This window comes from Tamandua tetradactyla, chromosome 6 (assembly GCF_023851605.1).
Source record: "Tamandua tetradactyla isolate mTamTet1 chromosome 6, mTamTet1.pri, whole genome shotgun sequence".
NCBI lineage: Eukaryota > Metazoa > Chordata > Mammalia > Pilosa > Myrmecophagidae > Tamandua > Tamandua tetradactyla.
The window spans coordinates 32,289,928-32,316,577 of record NC_135332.1 but is presented as its reverse complement, the minus strand read 5'-3'; the positions used below and the strand labels follow the sequence as shown (position 1 = coordinate 32,316,577).

Below are 26,650 nucleotides of genomic sequence, written 5' to 3'. Positions count from 1 at the left end.
AGCATAATCTTTGCCACTTCTGTGCCTTTACCCATTCTTCTAAGAGTGACCAATACTCTGTGCCTCCCCATATTAGCCAGTTCAAACACCTACCTTATCCTTGAAACATTTCTCCAGCTATATAAGCATTCTCTAAACTCATGTTATTCTCTACACTGTAATTTAAAACAACTTACTGTTTATGTTCTGGGCATTTAAGTCATTTGTATTTAAATAGCTCTAAAGAGCAATGCATCTAATATCCAGTAATTATTTCTACCTTATGCATCTTGAATTTTACATTGCTGTTTTATCTAGTGTTCTAGTTTGCTAGCTGCTGGAATGCAAATACCAGAAACAGATTGGATTTTAATAAAAGGGGATTTATTTTGTTAGTTCTTCAGAGGAAAGGCAGCTAACTTTCCACTGAGGTTCTTTCTTACGTGGGAAGGCACAGGATGGTCTCTGCTGGCCTTCTCTCCAGGCCCCTGGGTTCCAGCAACTTTCCCCGGGGTGACTTCTTTCTGCATCTCCCAAGGCCTGGGCTGAGCTGCAAGTGCTGAGATAAGGAATGCCAAGCTGCTTAGGCTGTGCTACGTTGTGGTCTCTCATTTAAACACCAGCCAATTAAGTCAAACATCCTTCATTGCAGCAGGCAAGCCTCCTAGCCGACTATAGATGTAAATCAGCAACAGATGAGGTTCACGTACCTCTGGCTCATGTCCGTAGCAACAAAACTAGGTACGCTCACTTGGCCAAGTTGACAACTGAATCTAACTGCCATATCTAGTTACATCATATATCTTACTTAAAGCCATTTTAGTGCCATTGTAGAGTGAGCTTGATGTCAATCATGAGCTAGAGCTCTGCAGCAGTTAGCAAACTCATGAATTACTCTTTGAATTCTTGAATTTTAAAGCTAAAGTTTAGTGTTGTAAATCTTTGTCGTAGATACTAACACATGAAATTGCTGACGGAGTTGTGTCCTAGCCTGAGATAAATGCCTGTTGGGCCTTTTTTATTCCACCAAAGTGCCTTAAATTAAACCTCAATCTGTTACCAATATATGATCTGTTAAATTATTCACAGTATATATTATGTCCTTTTTGTTCTCTCCAGGAAAAAAAGGTTCCTGTTTGCCTAGTACATACAATTTTCATGTACTTTTATTTGTGTTTATTGAACTTTTTACCTAGCATTTTCAGATCCTACTCCCAAACACACGACAGGAAAATTGGTAGACATATCCAAATTATCTAAGAATAATTGATCATCTGAACAGTTAGATAAAAGCAACGTTTTTGAAGTATACTTTAACTAGATTTCTGTGGCTTTTGACCACGTTTTACTGAGTTACCACAAATTCTTTATTTTCAAAATACATTCTAGTAGAATTTACTACCCCTATTTTCCCTGAAAATTATTTGGGTTTTGTTTGTTTGTTTTGTACACTTTGGGAAATTGTGGGTAAAATTGCAATACACTCATAGAAGGAAGCCATAGTCTGAAAACTTTATTGAGCCAGTGGTTCACAAAGTTTGGTCTATAGACTAGCAACATCAGCCTCACATAGGGACTTGTTAGAAATGCAAATTCTCATGCAGTTCTCCAGACCTACTAAATCAGAGACTCATGAGAGGGAACTAAACAGTTTGTTTAACAAACCTTGCAGGTGATTCTGATGCAGATGCATGTCAAAGTTTGACAACTGCTGCCAGAAGCTGTATGGTTGTATTTATTTTAGTTTCCTTGTTGTGTAGTAATTGATTTCATAAGCATTGTTTGTTGGTTTCAGGTTATAATGCTCTTTTAAGATATGAAGGATTTGAAAATGACTCTGGTTTGGACTTCTGGTGCAATATATGTGGTTCCGATATCCATCCAGTTGGTTGGTGTGCAGCCAGTGGAAAACCTCTTGTCCCTCCTAGATGTAAGTAACTTTGTACCCTTACTGTAATTTAAATATATATATATATTTAGTATTAATTCTACTAATTACCAGCATTCTAATTGGTGAAATGTATTTAAAGCATATGCACATGTACTCTGAAGAGAGATAAACTATTAAGGAATATCATCCACCATAAATGTAGAAGGCATGTATTTTTGCCATGTTTTAAATGATGTGTTTTGGTTTCAAGTAACTTACTTGCTGGCAAGACATTAATTTTCCCCATTTTTGTCACTTTTCTTTAGAACCTTAATTAATTTAGGGAAATTTATTACCTATTTTTTAACAAGTATCCTATGAAGCAATACTACTTTTTGCTAAAATGTGACTGGTTATTTCTTTTGTTGTAGCTATTCAACATAAGTATACAAACTGGAAAGCTTTTCTAGTCAAACGACTTACTGGTGCCAAAACGCTTCCACCTGATTTTTCACAGAAGGTAAAGACAAGACCTTTGAAAGGACTTTTGGAGAAAATACAAGAACTGTCAAATGTGAAGTGACTATAAAAAATAGTCACTTAGAAGTTTCTTAAAGAACTGTTTTAATTTAGCAAGCCAGATGATTGATTACACTCAGTATTTTTAACCATATAATGCCAAAATTCTTTGTAGATCTTTACATGAATTGCAGTTTTTGTTTGCTTTTGTTTCAAGGTTTCAGAGAGCATGCAATATCCTTTCAAACCTTGCATGAGAGTAGAAGTGGTTGACAAGAGGCATTTATGTCGAACACGAGTAGCAGTGGTGGAAAGCGTAATAGGAGGAAGATTAAGACTAGTGTATGAAGAGAGTGACGATAGAACAGATGACTTTTGGTGCCACATGCACAGCCCATTAATTCATCATATTGGTTGGTCTCGAAGTATAGGCCATCGATTCAAAAGATCTGGTAAGCACATTTCACAAGAATCCCTACTGAAAATGTCATTGAGGCTGAATTGTACTACTTGTACTGAATTGTTCTACTTTTCTCTATAGAATAGAATAGAAAATAACAACTCTAGTTGTCTGGGCTTCTACTGGCTTAACTAGTGAAGGCTCACACCAGAATTATTCGTTTCCTAATTCTTAAATATTCCTTGTCCTTGCTCTTAATTTAAAGAAACAGTGTACATCTGATCACAACCACAGTTGTTTTTTTACTATTCTTATCCAGCCCATTTGAAAGATCTACAGGTAGCCTTTCCCTTTTCATTCAACTTTTAATCAAAATAGCCAGATTTTATCTGATTAGACTTGATACTAAGCACATTAAAACATGCTTTAATTCCCTGACTAGGAAATTACCAGCATTCTAATTGGTGGAATGTATTTAAAGCATATGCACATGTACTCTGAAGAGAGAGAAACTATTAAGGAATATCATCTACCATAAATGTAGAAGGCATGTATTTTTGCCATGTTTTAAGGCATTACGTACCTTGGGAGTTTGAAACCTTCAAAGAAATGTGGTTTTTGGTCTTCTCACAAATGCTGACAGATTAGTATGTAACTTTTCCTTGTAGATATTACAAAGAAACAGGATGGACATTTTGATACACCACCACATTTATTTGCTAAGGTAAGAAGTTTTTATGAGAACCCTCGTTTTGTAAACTAGGTTTGAAAGAGGGTTGTGGGTTTTTTCCTAAGTTTATGGAAATCACAATTACATGTTCAATTAAAGGGATTAAGACCTTTGTAATACATAGGTATCACAAGTATTGATTATGATTATTTAAATTCTATTTACCTGTATTCTTTCTCTCCCCTAATAGAAGTTTGATACTGTAATCTTAGGTAGGGAGGAGAAGGCATATAGCATTTTTGTCTGGTAAACCTTTTCAATTTGGTAATATTTTAATTATTTAAATGACAACATTTATAATAGGTGCACTTTCATATAATTCTTTAGGTAAAAGAAGTAGACCAGAGTGGGGAATGGTTCAAGGAAGGAATGAAGTTGGAAGCAATAGACCCATTAAATCTTTCTACAATATGTGTCGCAACCATTAGAAAGGTGAGAGAGTAAGTTTTAAAAATACAGAAATGTATAGATAATAAAAGGAGGTTCCTAACAAATTCAATTTCACATTAAGAATGTATCTGGATTTTCACTGGGGAGAAGTTACTAGTAATTTTGCTTCTTCCTTTCCAATTTTGATACCTTCTGTTTCTTTTTCTTGTCTGATTGCTCTGGCTAGAACTTCCAACACGATGTTGAATAACACTGGTGATAGTGGACATCCTTGTCTTGTTCCTGATCTTAGGGAAAAAGTTTTCAGTTTTTCCCCATTGAGGACGATATTAGCTGTGGGTTTTTCATATTCCCTTTATCATTTTAAGGAAGTTCCTTTGTATTCCTATCCTTTGAAGTGTTTTCAACAGGAAAGGATGTTGAATTTTGTCAGATGCCTTCTCTGCATCAGTTAAGATGATCATGTGATTTTTCTGCTTTGATTTGTTGATATGGTGTATTACATTAATTGATTTTCTTATGTTGAACCATCCTTGCATACCTGGGATGAATCCTACTTGGTCATGATGTATAATTCTTTTAATGTGTGGCTGGATTCGATTTGCTAGAATTTTGTTGAGGATTTTTGCATCTATATTCATTAGAGAGATTGGTCTGTAGTTTTCTTTTTTTGTAATATCTTTGCCTGGTTTTGGTACGAGGGTGATGTTGGCTTCATAGAATGAATTAGGTAGCTTTCCCTCCACTTCAGTTTTTTGGAAGAGTTTGAGCAGGATTGGTACTAATTCTTTCTGGAATGTTTGGTAGAATTCACATGTGAAGCCATCTGGTCCTGGACTTTTCTTTTTGGGAAGCTTTTGAATGACTGATTCAATTTCTTTACTTGTGATTGGTTTGTTGAGGTCATCTATTTCTTCTCGAGTCAAAGTTGGTTGTTTATGCCTTTCTAGGAAGTTGTCCATTTCATCTACATTGTTGTATTTATTAGCATAAAGTTGTTCATAGTATCCTGTTATTACCTCCTTTATTTCTGTGGGGTCAGTGGTTATGTCTCCTCTTCCATTTCTGATCTTATTTATTTGTATCCTCTCCTTTTTGTCAATCTTGCTAAGGGCCCATCAATCTTACTGACTTTCTCATAGAACCAACTTCTGGTTTTATTGATTTTCTCAATTGTTTTCATGTCCTCAGTTTCATTTATTTCTGCTCTAATTTTTGTTATTTCTTTCCCTTTGCTTGCTTTGGGGTTAATTTGCTGTTTTTTCTCCAGTTCTTCCAAGAGGACAGTTAATTCCTGAATTTTTGCCCTTTCTTTTTTGATATAGGCATTTAGGGCAATAAATTTCCCTCTTACCACTGCCCTTGCCGTGTCCCATAAGTTTTGATATGTTGTGTTTTCATTTTCATTTGCCTCGAGATATTTACTGATTTCTCTTGTAATTTCTTCCTTGACCCACTGGTTGTTGAAGAGTGTTTTGTTGAGCCTCCACATATTTGTGAATTTTCTGGCGCTCTGCCTATTATTGATTTCCAGCTTCATTCCTTTATGATCTGAGAAAGTGTTGTGTATGATTTCAGTCTTTTAAAATTTGTTGAGGCTTGCTTTGTGACCCAGCATATGGTCTATCTTTGAGAATGATCCATGAGTACTTGAGAAAAAGGTGTATCCTGCTGTTGTGGGTTGTAATGTCCTATAAATGTCTGTTCAGTCTAGCTCATTTATTGTAATATTCAACTTCTCTGTTTCTTTATTGATCCTCTGTTTAGATGTTCTGTCCATTGATGAGAGTGGGGAATTGAAGTCTCCAACTATTATGGTAGATGTGTCTATTTCCCTTTTCAGTGTTTGCAGTGTTTGCCTCATGTATTTTGGGGCATTCTGGTTCGGTGCATAAATATTTATGATGGTTATGTCTTCATGTTGAATTGTTCCTTTTATTAGTAGATAGTATCCTTCTTTGTCTCTTTTAACTGTTTTACATTTGAAGTCTAATTTGTTGGATATCAGTTTAGCTACTCCTGCTCTTTTCTGGTTGTTATTTGCATGAAATATCTTTTCCCAACCTTTCACTTTGAACCTATGTTTATCTTTGGGTCTAAGATGTGTTTCCTGTAGACAGCATATAGAAGGATCCTGTTTTTTAATCCATTCTGCCAGTCTGTGTCTTTTGATTGGGGAGTTCAGTCCATTAACATTTAGTGTTATTACTGTACGGGTAGTACTTTCTTCTACCATTTTGCCTTTTGTATTTTATATGTCATATCTAATTTTCCTTCTTTCTACACTCTTCTCCACACCTCTCTCTTCTGTCTTTATGTATCTGTCTCTAGTGCTCCCTTTAGTATTTCTTGCAGAGCTGTCTCTTGGTCACAAATTCTCTCAGTGATTTTTTTGTTTGAAAATGTTTTACTTTCTCCTTCATTTTTTTAAAAATTTTTTTAATTGATTTTTTTATTATTAATTAAAGAAAAAAAAGAAATTAACCCAACATTTAGAAATCATTCCATTCTACATATGCAGTCAGTAATTCTTAACATCATCACATAGATGCACGATCATCATTTCTTAGTACGTTTGCATCGATTTAGGAAAAGAACTAGCAAAACAACAGAAAAAGATATAGAATGTTAATATAGAGAAAAAAATAAAAATAATAATAATAGTAAAAAAAAAAGACAAACAGACACAAAAAAAAACCTATAGCTCATGCAGCTTCATTCAGTGTTTTAACATGATTACTTTACAATTAGGTATTATTGTGCTGTCCATTTTTGAGTTTTTGTATCTAGTCCTGTTGCACAGTCTGTATCCCTTCAGCTCCAATTACCCATTATCTTACCCTGTTTCTAACTCCTGCTGGACTCTGTTACCAATGACATATTCCAAGTTTATTCTCGAATGTCGGTTCACATCAGTGGGACCATACAGTATTTGTCCTTTAGTTTTTGGCTAGACTCACTCAGCATAATGTTCTCTAGGTCCATCCATGTTATTACATGCTTCATAAGTTTATTCTGTCTTTAAGCTGCATAATATTCCATCGTATGTATATACCACAGTTTGTTTAGCCACTCGTCTGTTGATGGACATTTTGGCTGTTTCCATCTCTTTGCAATTGTAAATAACACTGCTATAAACATTGGTGTGCAAATGTCCGTTTGTGTCTTTGCCCTTAAGTCCTTTGAGTAGATACCTAGCAATGGTATTGCTGGGTCGTATGGCAATCCTATATTCAACTTTTTGAGGAACCACCAAACTGCCTTCCACAGTGGTTGCACCATTTGACATTCCCACCGACAGTGGATAAGTGTGCCTCTTTCTCCGTCTCCTTCATTTTTGAAGGACAATTTTGCTGGGTATAGAATTCTTGGTTGGCAGTTTTTCTCTTAGTAATTTAAATATATCATCCCACTGTCTTCTAGCTTCCATGGTTTCTGCTGAGAAATGTACACATAGTCTTATTGGGTTTCCCTTGTATGTGATGGATTGCTTTTCTCTTGCTACTTTCAAGATCCTCTCTTTCTCTTTGACCTCTGACATTCTGACTATTAAGTGTCTTTGAGAACGTCTGTTCGGATCTATTCTCTTTGGGGTGCGCTGCACTTCTTGGATCTGTAATTTTAGGTCTTTAATAAAAGTTGGGAAATCTTCAGTGATAATTTCTTCCATTAGTTTTTCTCCTCCTTTTCCCTTCCCTTCTCCTTACAGGACACCCACAACATATATATTTGTGCGCTTCATATTATCATTCAATTCCCTGAGTCCCTGCTCATATTTTTCCATTTTTTTCCGTATGGTTTCTGTTTCTTGTCAGATTTCAGATGTTCCATCCTCCAGTTCACTAATCCTAACCTCTGTCACTTGAAGTCTACCATTGTAGGTTTCCATTGGTTTTTTCATCTCTTCTGCTGTGCCTTTCATCCCCATAAGTTCTGTGATTTGTTTTTTCAGACTTTCCATTTCTTCTTTTTGGTTCATTCCTTGCCTTCTTCATATCCTCCCTCAATTCATTGATTTGGTTTTTGATGAGGTTTTCCATGTCTGTTTGTATATTCTGAATTAATTGTTTCAGCTCTTGTTTCTCATTTGAACTATTGGTTTGTTCCTTTGACCTAGCCAACTACATATGTAATCAGCAACAGATGAGGTTCATGTTCCATTGACTCATGTCCGCAGCAATAGAACTAGGTACCTTCACCTGGCCAAGTTGACGCCTGGACTTAACTACCACAGTTAGACCAGAGTCTAACATAGAAATGTAACAAAGCTACGTTTATCTTCAGAATTTCCTGTGTTTCTTTTTTTGTGCCTTTTTCTTCCTCTTGGTAATACTTCATACCTTTTCTCTTTTCCCTCTTGTCTGAAACTGCTCTTATGAAAAGATCTAAAACAGTGATTCACACTTCTTATCAGACATCAGAATCTCCTACAGAACTTTAAGAAGTAATAATACAAAATGTTCTAAGAAATGATGAATATGCAACTATGTGATGATAGTGAGAATTACTGATTATATATGTAGAACAGAATGATATGTTAATGTTTTTGTTTGTTCTTAATTTTTTAATTAATAAATAAATTTAAAAAAAAAAAGAAATAATAATACATGTGCCTGGAACTCTCCTCCTCCCCCTTTCTGAGTTAATCAGTCTGGGTCACAGCCCTCCCCTCTGGCATTCTTTACAGTCCCCAGGTGGTTCTCATGCAGCCATGGTTAAGAACCACTGATCCAGAATCTGTTTACAGAAAGGTGTAGCTTTAATTGTGATTTGCATTTCAACACGATTTAAAACCTTAAGCTAAAAGAACTAAAAACAATGATGATGGCTTTCATGTGCTGCGCACCAGTTTTCGGGTCACATAGCTAGATGAGACTGGCTCCAAACTCTTGTTCTTCCTCTTTACATGAATGATGATCAGAGCCACCCAGTCATCAATCTTTTTTTTTCTTTTTTTTTTTTTACATGGGCAGGCACCAGGAATCAAACCTGGGTCCTCTGGCATGGCAGGCAAGCATTCTTGCCTGCTGAGCCACCATGGCCGGCCCCCAGTCATCAGTCTTTAAAGCACAGATTCCTACAACGCACTCCAGACCTGCTCCGTCAGAATCACAGAACTATTGTCCAGAAAACTTTTAGGTGAAAGTTGGTTGAGGAATGGATCCGCTTACAAAATATATTCTAATTACACAGGAGAATATGAATGACTTTATAGCAGAAAACCTAATCAAGTATCCAAGTTTAATATCATCAGTAATGGGATAATAGACATCCTCTACCTCTCAGTAGGATGCAGTGATAAGAACAGAGCATTTGTAATATCCCAGCTAAAATGTATAACCTGGATCTAATCATGACCAAATATCAGTCAAACCCAAATTTCAAAAGGACTGGCCTAAAGTTTTCAGATGGCATGCTCATACAGATGAGGACGGAGACACTGCTGGTTTGAAAGAAACTGGATGGAGAAGCAGATAACTGGATGCACAATGCATAGCCTGAATTTTGTTCTTTGCCTTGAAGGACATTACTGAAACAGTTGGTGAAATTCGAATCGGGTCTCTGGGTGAAGAGTATGTAGAAGTTCTTTGTTATTACACATTTTCTGTAAATTTGAAACTATTTAAAATAGTTTTAAAATATTTTTAATGTAATGGAAACTTAGGAGACAGAGTGAAAGTGTTTTTGGAGCAAAAGCCCAGTGGTGTGTGACAGAATGGAGAAGTTTCTCGTGAAGAAGAAGAGGACTGCTTCTTATAACATTCTAAGATGTGAAGGGGAGGGATTTGAGGACCCTTACATGGACTGGCCTTATCTGTCATGCAGGAGCAATATCATGGTACCACAGTAGCATGCAGCTGTAACTATTGCCAAAGGAGCTATTTTTCCCAGAACTCTGAAATTATATCTGTGTAATCCTGCTTTTGTTTCTGGTACACACGTAAGGTTTGTTTGTTTTTGTTTTTGTTTTCATTATAATTTCAGTTGGTTTCACAAAATTCAGCAAACTTGATAAAGCATTTTTCACTTTTAAGGGACCTGTACATAATAGATTTTTCTTCCTTCTGGAATGTTATTTAGTTTAATAATAGTCTTAATAACTATTATTATGATAGTTATACTGTTATAATAATGGTATCCAAATTCAAATACTTGGGATTCTCTTAATTTAAAAGGTGCTGGCTGACGGATTCTTGATGATTGGGATCGATGGCTCAGAAGCAGCAGATGGATCTGACTGGTTCTGTTACCATGCAACTTCCCCTTCTATTTTTCCTGTCGGTTTCTGTGAAATTAACATGATTGAACTTACTCCACCCAGAGGTAATTCATGCAAGTAAACATACTGGGTTTGCTTTGTTCTTATGTGGTATGTGTTTACAACATTTAACATAGTCCTGGATTTCCTGCTTTGTAAATATATATGTATGTAAGTATAAACACATAATACAAGAGCTGTAGGGTACTCTAAAATATAAAGCATTTGTTTTATATGAAACATACATATGAACTGGTATTATAATACCATTTATAATATAAACTGGTATTACTCTCAAACCCTATTAAGACAGTGATAGAAGCTCAGAAGCTGTTGTATGCTTTTTTTTAAATAGATTATTTCATCTTTGAGGGAAAGCAGCTTTCCATCCTCAGATTACCATGTGGCTTTTTAAAAGAAAGCGTATCTTTAAATGGCTTTTATAGTTTAACCAGTGGCAGTTTCTCAATTTTGATATCTGAGCCTTGTGTTTTCTTTAAGAAAAGAAGGGGAAAAGCTAAAACAAAATCTTATATCACTTTTTCTCAGGTTATTTTCTTTCTTGCAAAGAAAGAGAAATATCACCCCCAAAATGTTAAATACTAGAACTAAACTAAGCCTAGAATCAAAAAAACAAAATCTGTACTTCTTAAAGTAGACAGAGAAAGAGAATCATTTTTCTGTTAGGAAAATAGGTGTACTGGTGACTCCCTAGAAAGGGAAAAAAAAATCCTATGGCATGGAAAGAATTACTGCACTCAACAGTTTGAGAGCATGATTTAAAAGTTTATCATTTAACCTAAAATCTGAGATTTTGGGGTGTACTGAGTTATGGTTCTTGTACATTTTAATATGCTAATTTTAAATCAACTGCTACTTAAAATATTTGTATTTTTCAGGTTACACAAAACTTCCTTTCAAATGGTTTGACTACCTCAGGGAAACTGGCTCCATTGCAGCACCAGTAAAACTATTTAATAAGGTAAACTTTGAATGCAACCTAATAATTATATGAATTTTTAAAATTATTTTAATTAGAGAAGTTTTCTGTAGGTTTACAGAAAGATACAACATTCCAATATACCCTCCATTGTTTATATTTTCATTAGTGTGATACCTGTGTTACAATTGATGAAAGAATAGTATAACTACTGTTAATATCCCACAACTCATTATTGATCAAAGGGGCTTTCCTTTATATTAGAATTTCTTAGTGTTCATATATAAACAAAATATATACTAGTAAAACAATTTAAATGTTTCCTTTACTTAAGAATTGAAGCTTATTTCCAAACTGTATTTCATTTTCAGTTTGAGTGAAGTAGAATGAATTTATTTCCTAGTGGTTCTTAAATGCTTCACCTTCATAATATGTTTCAATAATTAAAGAATTATTTGGAGTTTTTGGCTTAAATTATGTTGACTACATTGCTTCTATTTTTTGCTTTGTTAATGTGCATTGTTTTCACCAGTGTTAACATTTTGCTTCTCCATGTCAGGATGTTCCAAATCATGGATTTCGTGTAGGAATGAAATTAGAAGCAGTAGATCTCATGGAGCCACGTTTAATATGTGTAGCCACAGTAACTCGAATTATCCATCGTCTCTTGAGGATACACTTTGATGGATGGGAAGAAGAATATGATCAGTGGGTAGACTGTGAGTCCCCTGACCTCTATCCTGTAGGGTGGTGTCAATTAACTGGATATCAACTACAGCCTCCGGCATCACAGTGTAAGTTGGTATAAAGAAAAGGTGTCATTTTGTAAAAATCAGCAATTCTCCAGAGGACTGTCTTACATAAATCATCTTGTGAGCTCACAGGACAAGAATTTTCCTATGTCTGATTGGTTTACAGGTAAGATATTAAGACCCAACAACATCACAGAATGAGACCATGTGTACCATTGCAGTCTGAACTCTGTAGTTAGTTACCTAATAGCAGTAAAAACACACACCAAATTCAAGTAGACTTACAATTTTAGTCAGTTTTCAAGTACAGGCTAAAAATATAGTGATATATAATAAATGCTTGTTTAGTAAATAGTGGAATCTATCTGGTGTACAGGTTCATGGTTTAATAGGAATGAGCACTTTTATTTTCAGAGTACCACGTACCTTTATAAGCATAATGGTTATGTTAAAGATAGCTCATCTAAGTTGTATCTAGAGTTGTAAGCAATGATCTGGTACCAATTTTCTCTTATTTTTCAGCATCAAGAGAAAGCCAGTCAGGTTCATCAAAACAGAAGAAAAAGACTAAGTCCCAGCAATACAAAGGACATAAGAAAAGTGGGTCACTACATGGTGTTTATATACATTTCCTAATTGTTAACCAGTAGGGGTCATGGTATTCTTGCACAAAAGATACTCGTTAGAATTAATTATTATGCATTCTGTATTATGCTTAAAGGTGCAGTATGCCATAAAAGGCAAACCTTTTCAATAATGAGAAACACATATTTTAATTGACAAGAAAAAATAATTAGCAGGGATTTTAGAGCATACATGATAAAAAAAAAAAAGAGCATATGAATGATTCCTTAAATAATATATAAACCTACTGAAAATTAATCCGGTTTTTTTTTCCCTTTTTATAAATAAGAAAAAGCAGATGCTCAGTGCCTTACCAGTAGACTTGGAACCCACTCTTCCTACAAACCAAAACTCTCTTTCTAGTACACTTGTTGGAAATCTAGGTCAATGGCTAACAAAGTCAGGTTTAAGTGAATTTTTCTGATATCCTTTCTATACTATAAATTACATAACAAAGAATGATCATTGACATTAATAGCAAAAGTAATATGAAATACATTGTTAGCTGTGTTTAATTATTTTAAAATCTTCCCTCCCCACCATAGAAAGCTACAGGTTTTTCTTTCTATGAAAACTTGCAGGGACTTTTTCATTCTCAGATAAGATTATTTATGTAAAGATATTTTTTTAAAGTTAAAAGTACATTTGAGGATTAAAAGTAAAACAGATTTTTCCAGCTGACTTACTGTTTTTTCAAGTAAGTACCAATCTGTCCCATTCACAATCAGGAGACTAGTGCACCATGAAGAATCAGTTATACCCTATTCTCCTCTTTCTGATTATAGTCATTTGTTTGTTTATGATTTTTTAAGTGGTAAACTTAAAAACTTCCATAAGCCATTGCAGTGATGGTTCTTAAAAGCAGGTTTCCTCCCAAGCATGAAACATAAGTCAGCCTCACGGCAATGCTAACCTACTCTCTTGCCATGTCTTTTATCTTAGAGGCATAACCTTCCCATAGTCCTATAATTATTTTGTCTACCAGCTGCTTGCCAAGTCTGATGTTCACCTAAGAGAGCTTTATAGTGAGCATTGCCAAACCAGGCAGTTTCAAAGCATTTTCACCATTTATCTGGAAATGATTAGGAAGAATTCAAATGAGAACTTTATGTCAGTGAACTACCCATAGCAGCTGATATTTCTAGGATTTCTGTAAAGTTGAATAACTCAGGCTGCTGCAGCCTTTTTACTTCCTGTTGGACATATCTTTGAGATTTCAGAATTTTCTTTCTGAGACAACAAATTAAAACATTTCATATTATTAAATGTTCAGTGGCTATATGATTTAAACGCTTTAGAACTAATTTGAACATTACATACACAACTCAATGTGCCTGCCTCTTGGAGGGTTTGCCCCTAGCTTATAGATTAATGATTTTGAACTAATGGGCTAGGGGCATTGAAAGAAATTTGTAATTAATGAAATGGTAATTTCATTACCCCAGTTTTTAGGAATATTTATCAATACTAGATTTCTGAATTAGCTGGAAAATGAATTTGGCAGTAGATATAACATGTTCTTGATTGGTGACATTTTGTTAGATCTTATATTTAGGCGCTTTCTCTAATGCCCTTAAATTGCCCTTTGAGCATGGAAAGAAAAAGAACTACAGTCCCACTTTTCAAATCCTTAGGGTCCATGTGTTTTGGAATTTAGAATTTTTCAAATTTTAGAAAAGTACAGTACATTCTGTATAGCATATATTATGTAACACCTTTCACATACACTGGAGCATTTTCTGAAGCAAAATAAATAAAGATTATACGTAGTCTCGCCAAATGAAGTCAGGTTTTATTGCCAAAATTTAGGAAAAAATAATGTTGAATTTTGGAATTGAGGATAAAGAATCGTGCTTATTAAGAAACAGCAGGGCAGGCAATGATGACTCAGTGGCAGAGTTCTCGCCTGCCATGCTGGAGACCCAGGTTTGCTTCCCAGTGCCTGCCCAAGTAAAAAAAAATAATAAAAATAAAAAATAAACAGCAATAGTCTTTGTTGTAAGGTGCTATCTTCTTCATTTATTTTTTCATATTATTTAGCAGTTTACTAGAAATTTTTCCTATAACATTTTAGTTGTCCAAATAAGAAAGAATTTGGCATCCAGAAACCTAAGTGAACCAGTACCGGCAGATTTATTTCAGTAATCAATGGGCCACAAAAGATTGTGTTTTTAAGTTTGCCTTCAGCTTATTTCTGGCTTGTTTCATCTTTTAGTTCAGTCTTTTTGTTCTTGAAATCATCCATCTCTATGTCCTTGGGGTAGTGCTCATTCTTTATAGAAATAGACTGCCAGTTGGTTTCATTGTTCTAGCTTGTTTCATAATGAGACGTGTTCAAGACGAAAAGTGATGGCTATTAACTAGTGTTTTTGGAAATAAGAGTAATGTTTTGCAAGTAGATCATATATATTGTTGTCTGCATATGACCTGTCCAGTCTCAAAAGCCTTCTTTTCTCAAATCAATTTGTAATTTTAGAGCAGGAAAATCAGCACTAATTTGACATACTTTTCTGTACTATTTTCAGTAGCTACCATTGAGTGGTAGAAGGTTAGAAATTCTCCTTGTGTTTTTACCTCTAAGCCGGTAGTTCTTTGGAATAAGTCAGAGCAACTGCTGCACATGATTTTGTTTTGGCAATTAAGCATTAAATGTATATACTCACTGGTATTAGTTTCCAGATCATTTGATATAGAAATGCTGTCTTAGATTTACCTTTTTTGATTATGTGAAGCATAATTTGTAATTGGTCTTGCCTAGATCATTGTATGCTTTGGAAAAAAACAGTTGTAATTTATAGTCACAAAAATAAGTAAATATCCTTCAGCTTTCAACCTGATGAATGCAGAATACTTATTTGTTCAATATTTGGATACGACTGATGAATTTCAGAGTATTTTTGTTGGTGGTGAAAGCATTGTATAAGTCTTTAAAGGCTTATTTTTCCTTATGAAAGTGTAACCAAAGGGTATGCTAAGTTTGTTTTTTAAAAAATTAGATTGCTTAGGAAGTTACAGGCGAAAAGCTTTAAATTTTAGATGTGCTTTTCAGAATAAGAATCGTTATAACTGTTTTCTAAAACAGTGGATTGTAAATCAAAAGTTAAGGAAGCACGTTTCGTATCAGTCAAGTCCTGCCACCCAGATAATATATTAGAACTTTTGAACCTTGATATCTCCTTGAAAGCCAGTGTTGGGGCTTATGTGGGCAGTAAGATGCTACCCTAAAAGTGGGGTTCACAGAACCTCTCTCCCTTCCATTGGGTTCTTCACCCCCTCAGTCTGAGTTGATGATTTTTCTTGAAGGAAAATAACCAGATGTTCTTTACACTAATTACTCTGTAGTTTTTTTGCTTTGTTTTGTTTTACATTGATTTACGAATCAGGGCTAAGATAACCAGATTCATAGGATGAAAATGATCTCCCCCCATTACCCATTCCCTGCGCACACATGCATACACTCCCTTGTTTTCAGAAATACAACCTTGCATAGATGGTTCTCTTTTCAGAGTGTCCTATGCAATACAACCTTTCCTGGTTATATAATGCACTTTTATTACCACGCATGTAAGTAAAAGCTTACTTTAGTCTGACTTGATATTTAGAGAGGAAGATGCCAATTGGGAAGAAGCCTGTCAGTTTGTCGAGCCTGCCTTTGACAGGTGGGGTGCGGAGGAGCTTCTCTGGTGACGAAGAGTTGACTCCTCCTCCATATCGAACCCTTCCAGCACAGACAGCCCCAGAGGCCTTCCCACCTCCCAGCACTAGCCGAGAGTTCAGTCCCAGCCTCAAAACAGGTAATTAGTCACATCAGCCCTCAGGTACTACAGAGGGTAAAAGTACTGGGTAGGGTGGTGGGAGACAAAGCATGGTCTTAGCATGACAGATGCTGACTCATTAAATTTTTATTTTTATTTCAACTAAATTCATTTTCACTAGTCGTTGGTAGTCACTTCACTAAATGAATCATCAGGAAAGGATTTTTATTTTGTTTTAAACCCGTTTTTGAGCTTTGAATTAGGGTAGGGTTATTACATTTTCAATTTATGGAGTTGTGAGACGACATGGAAGAAATATTTCATGGTTTCATTAAAATGAGGAGACATTTTGCATTACAGAATTCTGTGTGACTTGACCTAGAGTAGAAGTGTGTTAATAGGGATCAGTCTGGTTAATCAGGTCCAAGCTGAGACTGTTTGACAAAGATTCATAGCATTCTGTAGCATCCCATTCATTGGAAAGGATGTGTTTTGAGTTACAGTGTAATTTTGGTTCTGGTTGTACTGTTCACTGAATAATTAGACTTGGAAATACATATATATATAATTTTAATGTTGAATTTGAGTGAAATCTGTTTCCTAAATTTCATGTTTATGTATGTTTAGTGATTAATTAGGTAAGTTACATTTAACTTGAGTTTAATTGGTTAGAACAAGCTGCCAGATTTAAGGATGACTGCAAAAGGTTTTCTTTACTCTCTGTAATTTCTAAGGATAAATGTGGTATGATCATAGGATATCAGAAAGGTATCACTTGAATATGATGAAATTTAGACTTGAGTACAGATCAGAAAGCTTCAAAGCCAGAGTTCTATATGCCTTAGCATATATCCTGCCATATCCTAACTTTTGCAGATTGTTTTAGCTAATCTGCATTCTTCAAAATAAATGTCTTTGTATGTTAAAAATCTAGATGGGGCTCAGCACCTAGTTGCATTTTCTTCTCATTCCTGTTTGCTAATATTTTTGTACCTGAAGTTATCATTAGCCTTTTTTTTTCTTTTTTTTTTTTTTTTTGCCATTTTAGGCTGAGTTCTTGAGCTTTTACCTCCCTAACAGAATATTAAGTCATCTGAACCCTTCCCAGTCCATTTCTCAGAAGACCATTTTGATATCCTTCCATCTCGTGGAAATTGATGCCTGTTTTATAGGAAGAACAGCTTAGGGCTGCAAATCCAAAATTATCTGCTTTTTAATGGCGAACTATTCGAATCTCTCTAAAGAACATTCCAGTTTTTTTTCTCGCTCTTCTGTTTTAACTGTTTTTCTTTTTGTACTTGCTTTATTAAGTAGTCTTCTTTTGCATAACTGTGGCTGTTGTGAGCTCTGAATATATTTGAAGTTTTACTAGATTTTGCATCATTTTCTTTAAACATTAGATTGATTTTGATGGTGTGTGTCACATTTTGTGAGTGTTTAGTGATTCATGGACAGCAGAACTCAACTTCTGGAATTGGCATAATCCAAGAACTTAGAGTATCTGCACCTAATAGAAATCACATGGTCTCCTAAGTGACTTCCTCCAGTGTCTATTGTGTCATCAGAACTGCAGGCTTAATCATGGGAAACTATGTAGGGAATATATTGCTGTATCTGTAAGCTACAGTTTGATTAGCTGTTTGAGAATTTATTATTTATGGACTGTATAGCTGGGTTGATTTATCTTCTGAAATGTTAGTGATTAGTGTCAACAAAGTGACTCCATTTTTAAAAAAGAGCTAAGAAAATATGTTTGTATAGAATTTGTCATTCAGCCATAGAATCTATTTTATCTCATTCATTATTCATTGAGAATAAAGTTTGGAAAGGATAATTGATTGGTATGAAGATACCAGACAGGGTTTTTTTTTTTTTTAGGTTTCATGAAAAAATTGCATTAAAACATTCCACCTCTGAGTGACTGTTTCACCTTTACCTTGATTGACTATTTTTTAAGCACATCACTTCCATATTTCAATATAAGTAGTAGCATAATCCAGATATTTATTGTTAGCAATAAATGCAGACATCTTTAGGATATGCTTTAGTATCTCAACTTAACTCTTACATTTTAAAAAAACATTGGTTTGAGTGGAACATGTTCTGACATTGAAGCACGGTAATACTTTTCTCATTCATTTAGCCATCTGATCATCATATAACGATATTGTTTTAATTAACCTTTTATTGTGGGTACTGCACCTTTAATGAAACTTGGGTTATGTTTTATTTTCCTTGTGTTTATTTTCATGGCATTATTACAATATCCTCTTCACTTAATGCATGTTGGTTAGATTTGAAAAATAACTTTATTGTTCTCCATAGAAGTACTTCTATTGTAAGTAACTTTTTTTAGAGAAGTTGTAGGTTCACAGAAAAATCATACATAAAATAGAGTGCCCATATACCACTCTATTATTATCACCTTGTATCAGTGTGTTATATTTGTTGCAATTCATGAAAGAACATTTTTATAATTGTACTAATTAACATACTCCATCATTTATAGTAGGGTTCACTGTGTCACAGTCATGTTTTTGTGTTTGTGCTTTTTATTTGTTTCATTTTAATCTAACAACATTCATAGAACCTAAAATATCCCCTCTTAACCACATTCAAATCTATATTTCATTCATTGTTATCTATATTCACTGTTATCTGTATTCACAACATTGTGCTACCATCACTACCATCCATTACCAAACTTTCCATCAACCCAAATAGATATTCTGTACAATTTAAGCATTAACTCCCCATTCCCTTTAAGTAACTTTTTAAAAAAGAATTGCACACTCTTATTTGCTTTACCTTTCAGCAGTCCAGTTGAGGTTTGTTTTGCTATATTATTATTATTATGATAGACATCAAATATTCACTTTTCTGTTTGGGGGCTATTAAATTGTTCATCGTCAATTCCAAAACAAGAACCAAAATAAAATAAAATAAATAGCCATCTCTCAAACGTTAGTCTTTAAATTAGTAAATAAGATGTCAAGGACCATTAAAGGACCATTATTGGGGCGGGCCGCGGTGGCTCAGCGGGCAAAGTGCTTGCCTGCCATGCCGGAGGACCTCGGTTCGATTCCCGGCCCCAGCCCATGTAAAAAAAACAAACAAACAAACAGAATACAATAAAACAAGAAAATGTTTAAAGATGTTTCCCTTCCTTCCTTCCATCCTTCCTTCCTTCTCTCTGTCTTTCCTTCCCTTCCTCCCTCTCAAAAAAAAAAAAAAAAAGGACCATTATTTTTTAAACTAATCTTTTGTACATAAAATAAAGACAAAATATTTTGCTGTGACTACACTATTTGACTTTAGAAATACAGCCATTTTAATATTGTTCAGCATGGTAACACTGTTGAATTATCTCTTCATGAAAAACTTACTTGGCTTACTGCTTATCTAAGTACTTTTTATTTTCATCTAAATACTTTTGAGTCCTAATTCTCCTCATAAATTGTTTTGTTCCAGTATGAGCAGTTCCCAATTTACAATTCGATTTGTATGCATTGTCTGACCCCCAGGTAAAATGAAAGACATTTCATTTCTATTTCCACAATAGAAAAAAAAAAAAACTTTGAGCTTTCAGTTAGGAGTCAGATGCATTTAGGCATACCTCTATGAGTGGCCAACATTGAATGTGACTCCCACTTTGTATGTGTGGTGAGCCCTGTGGTAGAGATCCCAAACTCCCAACTAAAGGACAGCAGCCAATCAGCAACCACTCTTTATAACCATTCAAGAATGCCAGTCACATGGTGCCAGGTCCCTCTGCTTTTCAGAAAGTTGTATGAAATATCTTGTTTCAAAATGTTTGGTCAGATTTAAAAAGAATTAGGAGGCATAAGCAGGCAAGGGGGGGGAGCACAGTTGGTAGCCTCTGATTATCAGATCTCTGTGTTCTGAAGAAGTTGAAGTTAGCATTGCTCACCACAGGACTAGATTCCGATAAGTGTGTTAGCACACAAGATCACCTCCTTTGTCTTTTAAATTATTTGAAATTTTACCAGGTCAGTTTTGGTTAAAAAGAAACATGATCATCACTGAGAGGTTGGTAGTTATTGTGACTAGTTCTTAACAGCTGAGATCAGCTGTACAAAACAAGAAATGAATATTTTCATTGGAAGAAAAAAAGTAGAGAAGTACTTTTTTGAGGTGAGTTCTGTGGGAGGTAGAATAGGTTTCAGGGAAAAGATTTAGACAATCCAAAATTACTCGGTAATTGTGTTGAGGGGCAGTACAAATTAAGAAAGGAGATAGAGATTTCCCAGTTACACCTGGCGTAAAACTTGCCTAGGGCCAAAACTGATCCCAGCAAAAGGTAGGTAAAATTCCTTTCTCTTTTTCCTTGCCCATGCATCAGAGAGAGCCCTCCTCTCGCTAAGAATTCTGAGTAGCATTATAGCTTTAAAACTACACTGTAGATTGAATAGATATCTCTGGCTAATCCAGAAATTTAAACCCCACTTAAAAATATAAATAAATAAAGATCTATTAGAACACATGACCTTTTGGTAAATTGAGGACTGCGTATACTGTTTTGGTTTGTTTTCTTTAAAAAACCAAGTCAACAGATAAGATCCTAGATAGGCGTTATTACTGTTAATGACACACACACACACACCCAGTAATGTTAGCAGTTTTGCCCTAGTGATTTTCACATTGCTGATGATAAATTTTTTTTGTATGCTGTGTGTATGGTGGGGGTCACATTTCATTCTTTTCCATGTGACTATTCCATTATTGGAGCACCATTTGTTGAATTTTGGGGGGTGGGGGGGAGAAGGGTTGTGCACAGGCCGAGAATCAAACCCAGGTCTCCTATGGCAGTTGAGAATTCTACCACTGAACTACCTTTGTACCCCAACAGTTTTTTTTTTTTTAACTAAAATGTCACTCAAGTTTTCCATGATTTTAATTTTAGAATATGTATACTCAGATTTATATCATATCTTCTTTCTGAAGAGAGTCTTTAATAAAGGTATTCCTTGGGGAATAATAAGATTAAGGTTATATTTATATTTGTTATTAAATATTGTAGTTCAGAACCATGCATGATATGTATCATTTTTCATAATTGACAAAAACGTGAATACTCAAATCATAAGAAAAATTCTAATCATTGTAGCTAAACTCTCATCTTGAACATTCCATTGAAGATCCTAGTGAATATTATGCAGTATTATTTCTTTGTAGAACATTAGCTGCTGAAATACTTTAAAAACTAAAATCAGTTGAATGCTCGTACTTCAAAGGTCTGCTTTTTTAAGACCAAAGAAATGAAGTGTTATTAGTTGTAAATCTGGTAAAAATTAACATGAAAATAAGATGCACTCTGAATAGTGCAGAATGACATCTGTCTATTTATCTCTCTTTCAAACAGTTACTACATTGCAGCTCAAAGAGGAGTTACTGGATGGAGAGGATTATAATTTTCTCCAAGGAGCATCTGATCAGGAAAGCAATGGCTCTGCCAACTTCTACATCAAACAAGAGCCATGAAGTGGCTCAGAAACTGAGGGCTAGAGGGAAAGAATTTTACACAGGACTGATTTATAATCAATCCAGCTGTACAGTGGGGTTATCCTACTGGAACATTTTGCTAAACACAGAAAATTTCAGTTCCAGGTTTTTCAGGTGGGTAGGGAAACTATTTTAGTCTGGGCGGGGGGAAATTTTTCAATTTATAAAGATGGACAATTTTTGTGTTGTATTTGAAGCTTTTGAAAGAATTTTGTAATATTTTCCAAGTTTGGATTTATGTGCATTGTTAACAAGAACTGAAATTTTAACTTTTGGTAAGATTCAAAGTTTAGGTAGCAGGATTGAAGGAAATGATTTAAGAAGGATATAGTTGTAAATGCAAATGAACTGTCATTACAAATGAACCTTTTTGGTACCTGTTGGGAGATTTTGGGATTTTAGAAGTTAGGCCAGTCACATCTCCAGCTTCCTTTGCTGCAGAAATATGCAACTGAACCCCTCTCATGGAGGGTTCATCACCACATAGATAATGGATGGGTAATTAATTCTACTTATTAGCATTTTATTGCAGCCCATTTTAAATGTTTGTACAGAAATGTTTTTCATTCTGTGAAAATTTATTTGGAGTTCTGTATGAAACTGGAAGAACTCTGGATACTTTTACATTTTCTCTTTTAATTAAAAAAAAAATGATTACAATTATCCTAACACTAAAGTGTTAAACTGGAATGGTTGACAGTAGACAGGATCTCAGTCTACATGTTGAGGGGTTGGGAAAATGCAATCTTGTCTATGTTCATTTTAGTTTCCTTGCTAAAAAAAAAAAATACCTCCTAAAAGGGATTCTGATTAGTTCTCCACCATATCCTTCAGTGTGTGAGATAATACTTGGTTTAGCCACACCCAAAACAGATGTTCTGTATTACCAGGAAAATCAGAAGATATTTAAAGCCAAAATAAGTTTAGATTTCGAAATCATTCCATTTCTGCTTTAACTATCCTGGATTTGAAAGGAAATTTCTTAATGTTCTTAAAGTTCCATATATGTAGTAGGAATTGCCTTTAATTGTATTCAAAATTAATTTTAACTATAAAAACTGATTTGGACCATTTTAAACATTCCCTATTTTAAAACTCATATGAAGACTTTAAAAGAAGGATACAAGGGTAAATTGGTGAAAGGTTTGCTGTCTGCATTTTCTAACTTTCTACTGAGCTGTGACTGAATAAGAGAGCTCTAGTGTTTACCAAATGAGGTTCATAAACTAAACTCTCAGGAATTAATTGCATCTGTTCTAGAAGTGCTTCTGGGTCTTAGCCTGGCCTCTTCAGAGTGGTAATATTGACCATCTCCTCTGGAATATAGGTAGTGCTAATTAGAAATTAATCAAAATGATTAACCTCTACAGTCCTTCAGCCTATGGAATGCTTTAAAAAATCATTAATGGAAAGCCCCAGGAGACCATTTTAGGTAACATTTTTGTTTGAATTTTAAAATGCATAGAACATCAAAAACCAGCAGTTTATTTTCTAAAGTATTACTCTACTTTTGAGTATAATAGCATTGGTGATACACACAGGTTTACCTCATTCTATGCAAGAGGGGTTAATAATAACATAAGGTTTTGTAGTTGCTACTGGAAGGAAAATTTGTTACTTTAATATAGTGTAAGAATGTATGGAATCGCATGTCAACATTTCTTAATATTGACTCTTTGGGGGCATAAATGCAGATCATCAACGAAAGTTGATTCTCTTGTCAAATATATGTGAATTCAGCTGTTAAATTACTGGATATTTATCTTAACATTGCTGAGAGGGATCTACTGTAAATGTGACATCCTCACACTTCCCAAATCTTTAACTTAAGAATCTTCCCATAAACTTAAAGCCTAGAAGACTTCCAAAGCAAGAGTTACAGCAATCTTTATTCTCAGGCTCAGTGAATTAAACCCAGGACTCTGATTGCATGATCTGGGCACAAGAAGCCATTTGCATGGCATACTCTAGCAACACCTTGGCTTTAGGGGCTCTATGGGAAATTGAGTATATAAACCAGGAGAGATATGATTTAGAGCCAGTCAGTCCTGGTAGTTAGCTCTGTGGAATGCTCATTTGTAGCCAGGTTTTATAAACTTCCAGTTCTACAGAAAACCAGGCTCTGAGTGTTTTGAATTTCCCACCCATTCATGAAGTGTTTCTTGTCTTGATCCCATGAATAATTAAAGGTTGATAAGGTCTTCCTACAGTCTAAACACAATCGGAAGCCCTTTCGTTGTGCAGACTCGAACTCCTGCTGCACATGATCAGAAACTAAGTTAATGCAGAAGAGATTTCTGTCCTAGCCGTAACTCCAATTATTCAACTCCATAGCCCCATTCTCTTTTATGGTTCAAAATGTACTGCTGACCTTTGGTTTGTTTTTATTTTTCTCTTGTTAGGATTATTTGGGGATTTTTGGTAGTTTAAACTCTTTAACCTTTTCCTTGCTGAGTATGAGGAAAGCTGTTATCAACTTCTTATTCTACGGATACTAACACGGGTTTTCAGTGTTTGTTTGTGTTTATTATTATTTTTGCGTGATGTGAATACCCTCTCCCATCAATATTTGTATTATGGTGCTATATATTTGGTAATGATCTTTAATATTGGGAAGGGATTTTAAAAATACTGTGATCAAACTGGTTTTCTTCCTTTGATTTTCATATTTTAAATAAAGCCACAGTCATTTATACAAAAGAAAAGCATCTGTCCCTGGGCAAATCTTTTGAGGACAGAGGTCAAAGTAAACTGCATAAGGTTTTTACATCATTTCTGTATGTATTTGATATATAGAACAATATCTGTACAAATTTAATCTTTTATTTTCTTGGTAACTTGGAAAGTGTTTGAAACTTTCTCATGAAATGTATATAATGGCGTAAAGAATTCCTTCAGAGAAATTTATGTTCCTTTCATTTTTACCAAATTGCAGATTTTCCGCATGGATGTGAAAAGCATTAAAATTATAACTTTGTGTACAAGATGGAAATAATTCACTAAATTTGCCCTTTTTTACACGAAATAAAATGTTAAAGTTGAGTTGTATTGAGCAATTCTTTAATATGCTTTGGTTTGGGTATTCTTTGTTTTTTAACTCATAGTATTGAGTGCCTTCTATTAAGTAATCAGATGTCCCTATGAAAGATCAGTTCCTTCCTCAGGGACTGTAATATGATAAAGTGAAGCAAGCACTTGAGTGCTCTGAGTGCAGAGGAAGAATTTACTTCTAGCTGGCAAGGGAAGAAGAGAATATGGTTAGATGTATGTGCATGGTTGCATTTATGCTGGAAAAGTGGGGTGAAAGGAAACAGGCAAAAACAACCACCAGAAGAGAGGTGAGTATGCACTATTTATGGGGAAATTAAATCACCTTCCGGGGAACCCTATGAGCAAGCCAAAATAGAGATTACCTGTTGACAACAAATACTGTAAAAGTAATGTATTTACCATATGTTAAAAAAGTTTTGTTGAAAATCATATGAGGTTCTAAATGCATTGTCTACTTTCACACACCTAACTGGTATAGTAGTTCTTAAACCCAACCTTCCTCTAAAAGCAGTTTTAATCTCACCATAATGTACCCTTGCCTTCTCATTCATTTCTATCAAATTAAGTCCTCATGTTCTAGGCCTCATGACTTTCTCATGTCACTTGGAAAACTGTATATAAAGACAGAAAAGCATAAAGGGCCAAGAGCATGTAGTGTGAAGCTAGCTGCCTGGGTTGGAGCCAGGTTCCTTCACTCTCCTTTTATTTATGTGGCTCAAATTTCTATAAATTTCTTCATTTCTAAGATGGAGATAATACTGCCAGCCTCCCAAGGGTTGTGAAGATTAAATGAGATGTATTTAAAGTTCTTAAAACAGCCCTGGCAGAACAAGCCCATACTTTGCTGCTGCTAATCCAAGTACCTCAACCGGAATCCCCCAGAGAACACATTGAAATGTATCCCCAGGCCCTGCCCAAGAATCTGTCATTTTAGTCATCCAACTAATTTTACTTAACTTTTGTGAAAACATTTAGCATATATATGAGATTGAAGAATTTATGAAATGTTCACATTTTTTCAATTGCTGTATTTGAAACTAGAATCCTATACCGAGCTGTCAGATTATTTCCTACATGTCATTTTAAATTTTATGTAGTAATATGCATTTAAGATGTATGTATTGAGTCTTATCTGGGAGTGACATTTCACTTCCACCAGTTTAACAGAACTATTCAAAAATATATGTTCTTTAAAAAAATTTTTTTTGTATGCTGTATGGCAGGATTATATTTCATTATTTTTCCATGTGAGTATCCCGTTATTGCAGTACCATTTGTTGAATTTTTGTTTGCCTGTTTGTTTTGGAGAAGTACATGGATCAGGAATCAAACCTGGGTTGGCATGGCAGGCAAGAATTCTACCACTGAACTCCACTTGTACCCCCCAAAGGAGGTTTTTTTTTTTGAAGAAGTGCAGGGTCCGAGAATCTAACCCAGGTCTCCTGCCTGACAGGCGAGAAATCTACCACTGAGCTACCCTTGCTTCACACTTCTATATAATTTTAAACCAGACTCCACGTGACAGCAATACAGATTATCTATTTGTATTGACTGGTGCCATCTGGTATCATTTTAATAACTATGCCAATCCAGAAAAATTAACCTTAAAAGCAGGGAATGTAGATTTTGTAACCACTGGTAACTTCTAGCCCAATAGACATACCATGTCCCATCCCAGAGAACTACCAGAAAAGGGGGTGGGGGGGGTGGAACTCTTTGTGGCCAGCTATGGGCCCAGTGGGTTACATGTCCTGTTATTTCACTTCATTGTGTTAAAGAAGCTATTACCATCCCCATTTTACTAAGATGTCTTTAGACTTCTGTTTCCTTATAAGTAACTTGCCCCAATTTGCATAAT

The 26,650-nt window shown here is 34.9% G+C and overlaps 1 protein-coding gene across 15 annotated transcripts in view; it reads left to right on the top strand.

Moving 5' to 3' along the window:
• The window catches only part of MBTD1 (mbt domain containing 1), a 66,851-nt gene extending 42,068 nt beyond the window's left edge, over positions 1 to 24,783 (top strand). For 14 of the 15 annotated variants that reach the window (XM_077164798.1, XM_077164797.1, XM_077164796.1 and 11 more), the window contains 10 exons: positions 1,775 to 1,909; positions 2,281 to 2,369; positions 2,586 to 2,820; positions 3,437 to 3,492; positions 3,826 to 3,930; positions 10,065 to 10,212; positions 11,047 to 11,129; positions 11,647 to 11,881; positions 12,362 to 12,439; positions 21,602 to 24,783. In XM_077164798.1, coding sequence (XP_077020913.1) covers positions 1,775 to 1,909; positions 2,281 to 2,369; positions 2,586 to 2,820; positions 3,437 to 3,492; positions 3,826 to 3,930; positions 10,065 to 10,212; positions 11,047 to 11,129; positions 11,647 to 11,881; positions 12,362 to 12,439; positions 21,602 to 21,720 — 1,283 coding nt within the window. In that variant the 3' untranslated portion in view covers positions 21,721 to 24,783. The remainder of the gene's footprint in view (positions 1 to 1,774; positions 1,910 to 2,280; positions 2,370 to 2,585; positions 2,821 to 3,436; positions 3,493 to 3,825; positions 3,931 to 10,064; positions 10,213 to 11,046; positions 11,130 to 11,646; positions 11,882 to 12,361; positions 12,440 to 21,601) is intronic. The other variant, XR_013177612.1, reaches the window with a different exon arrangement.
• Positions 24,784 to 26,650: the final 1,867 nt, after the last annotated feature.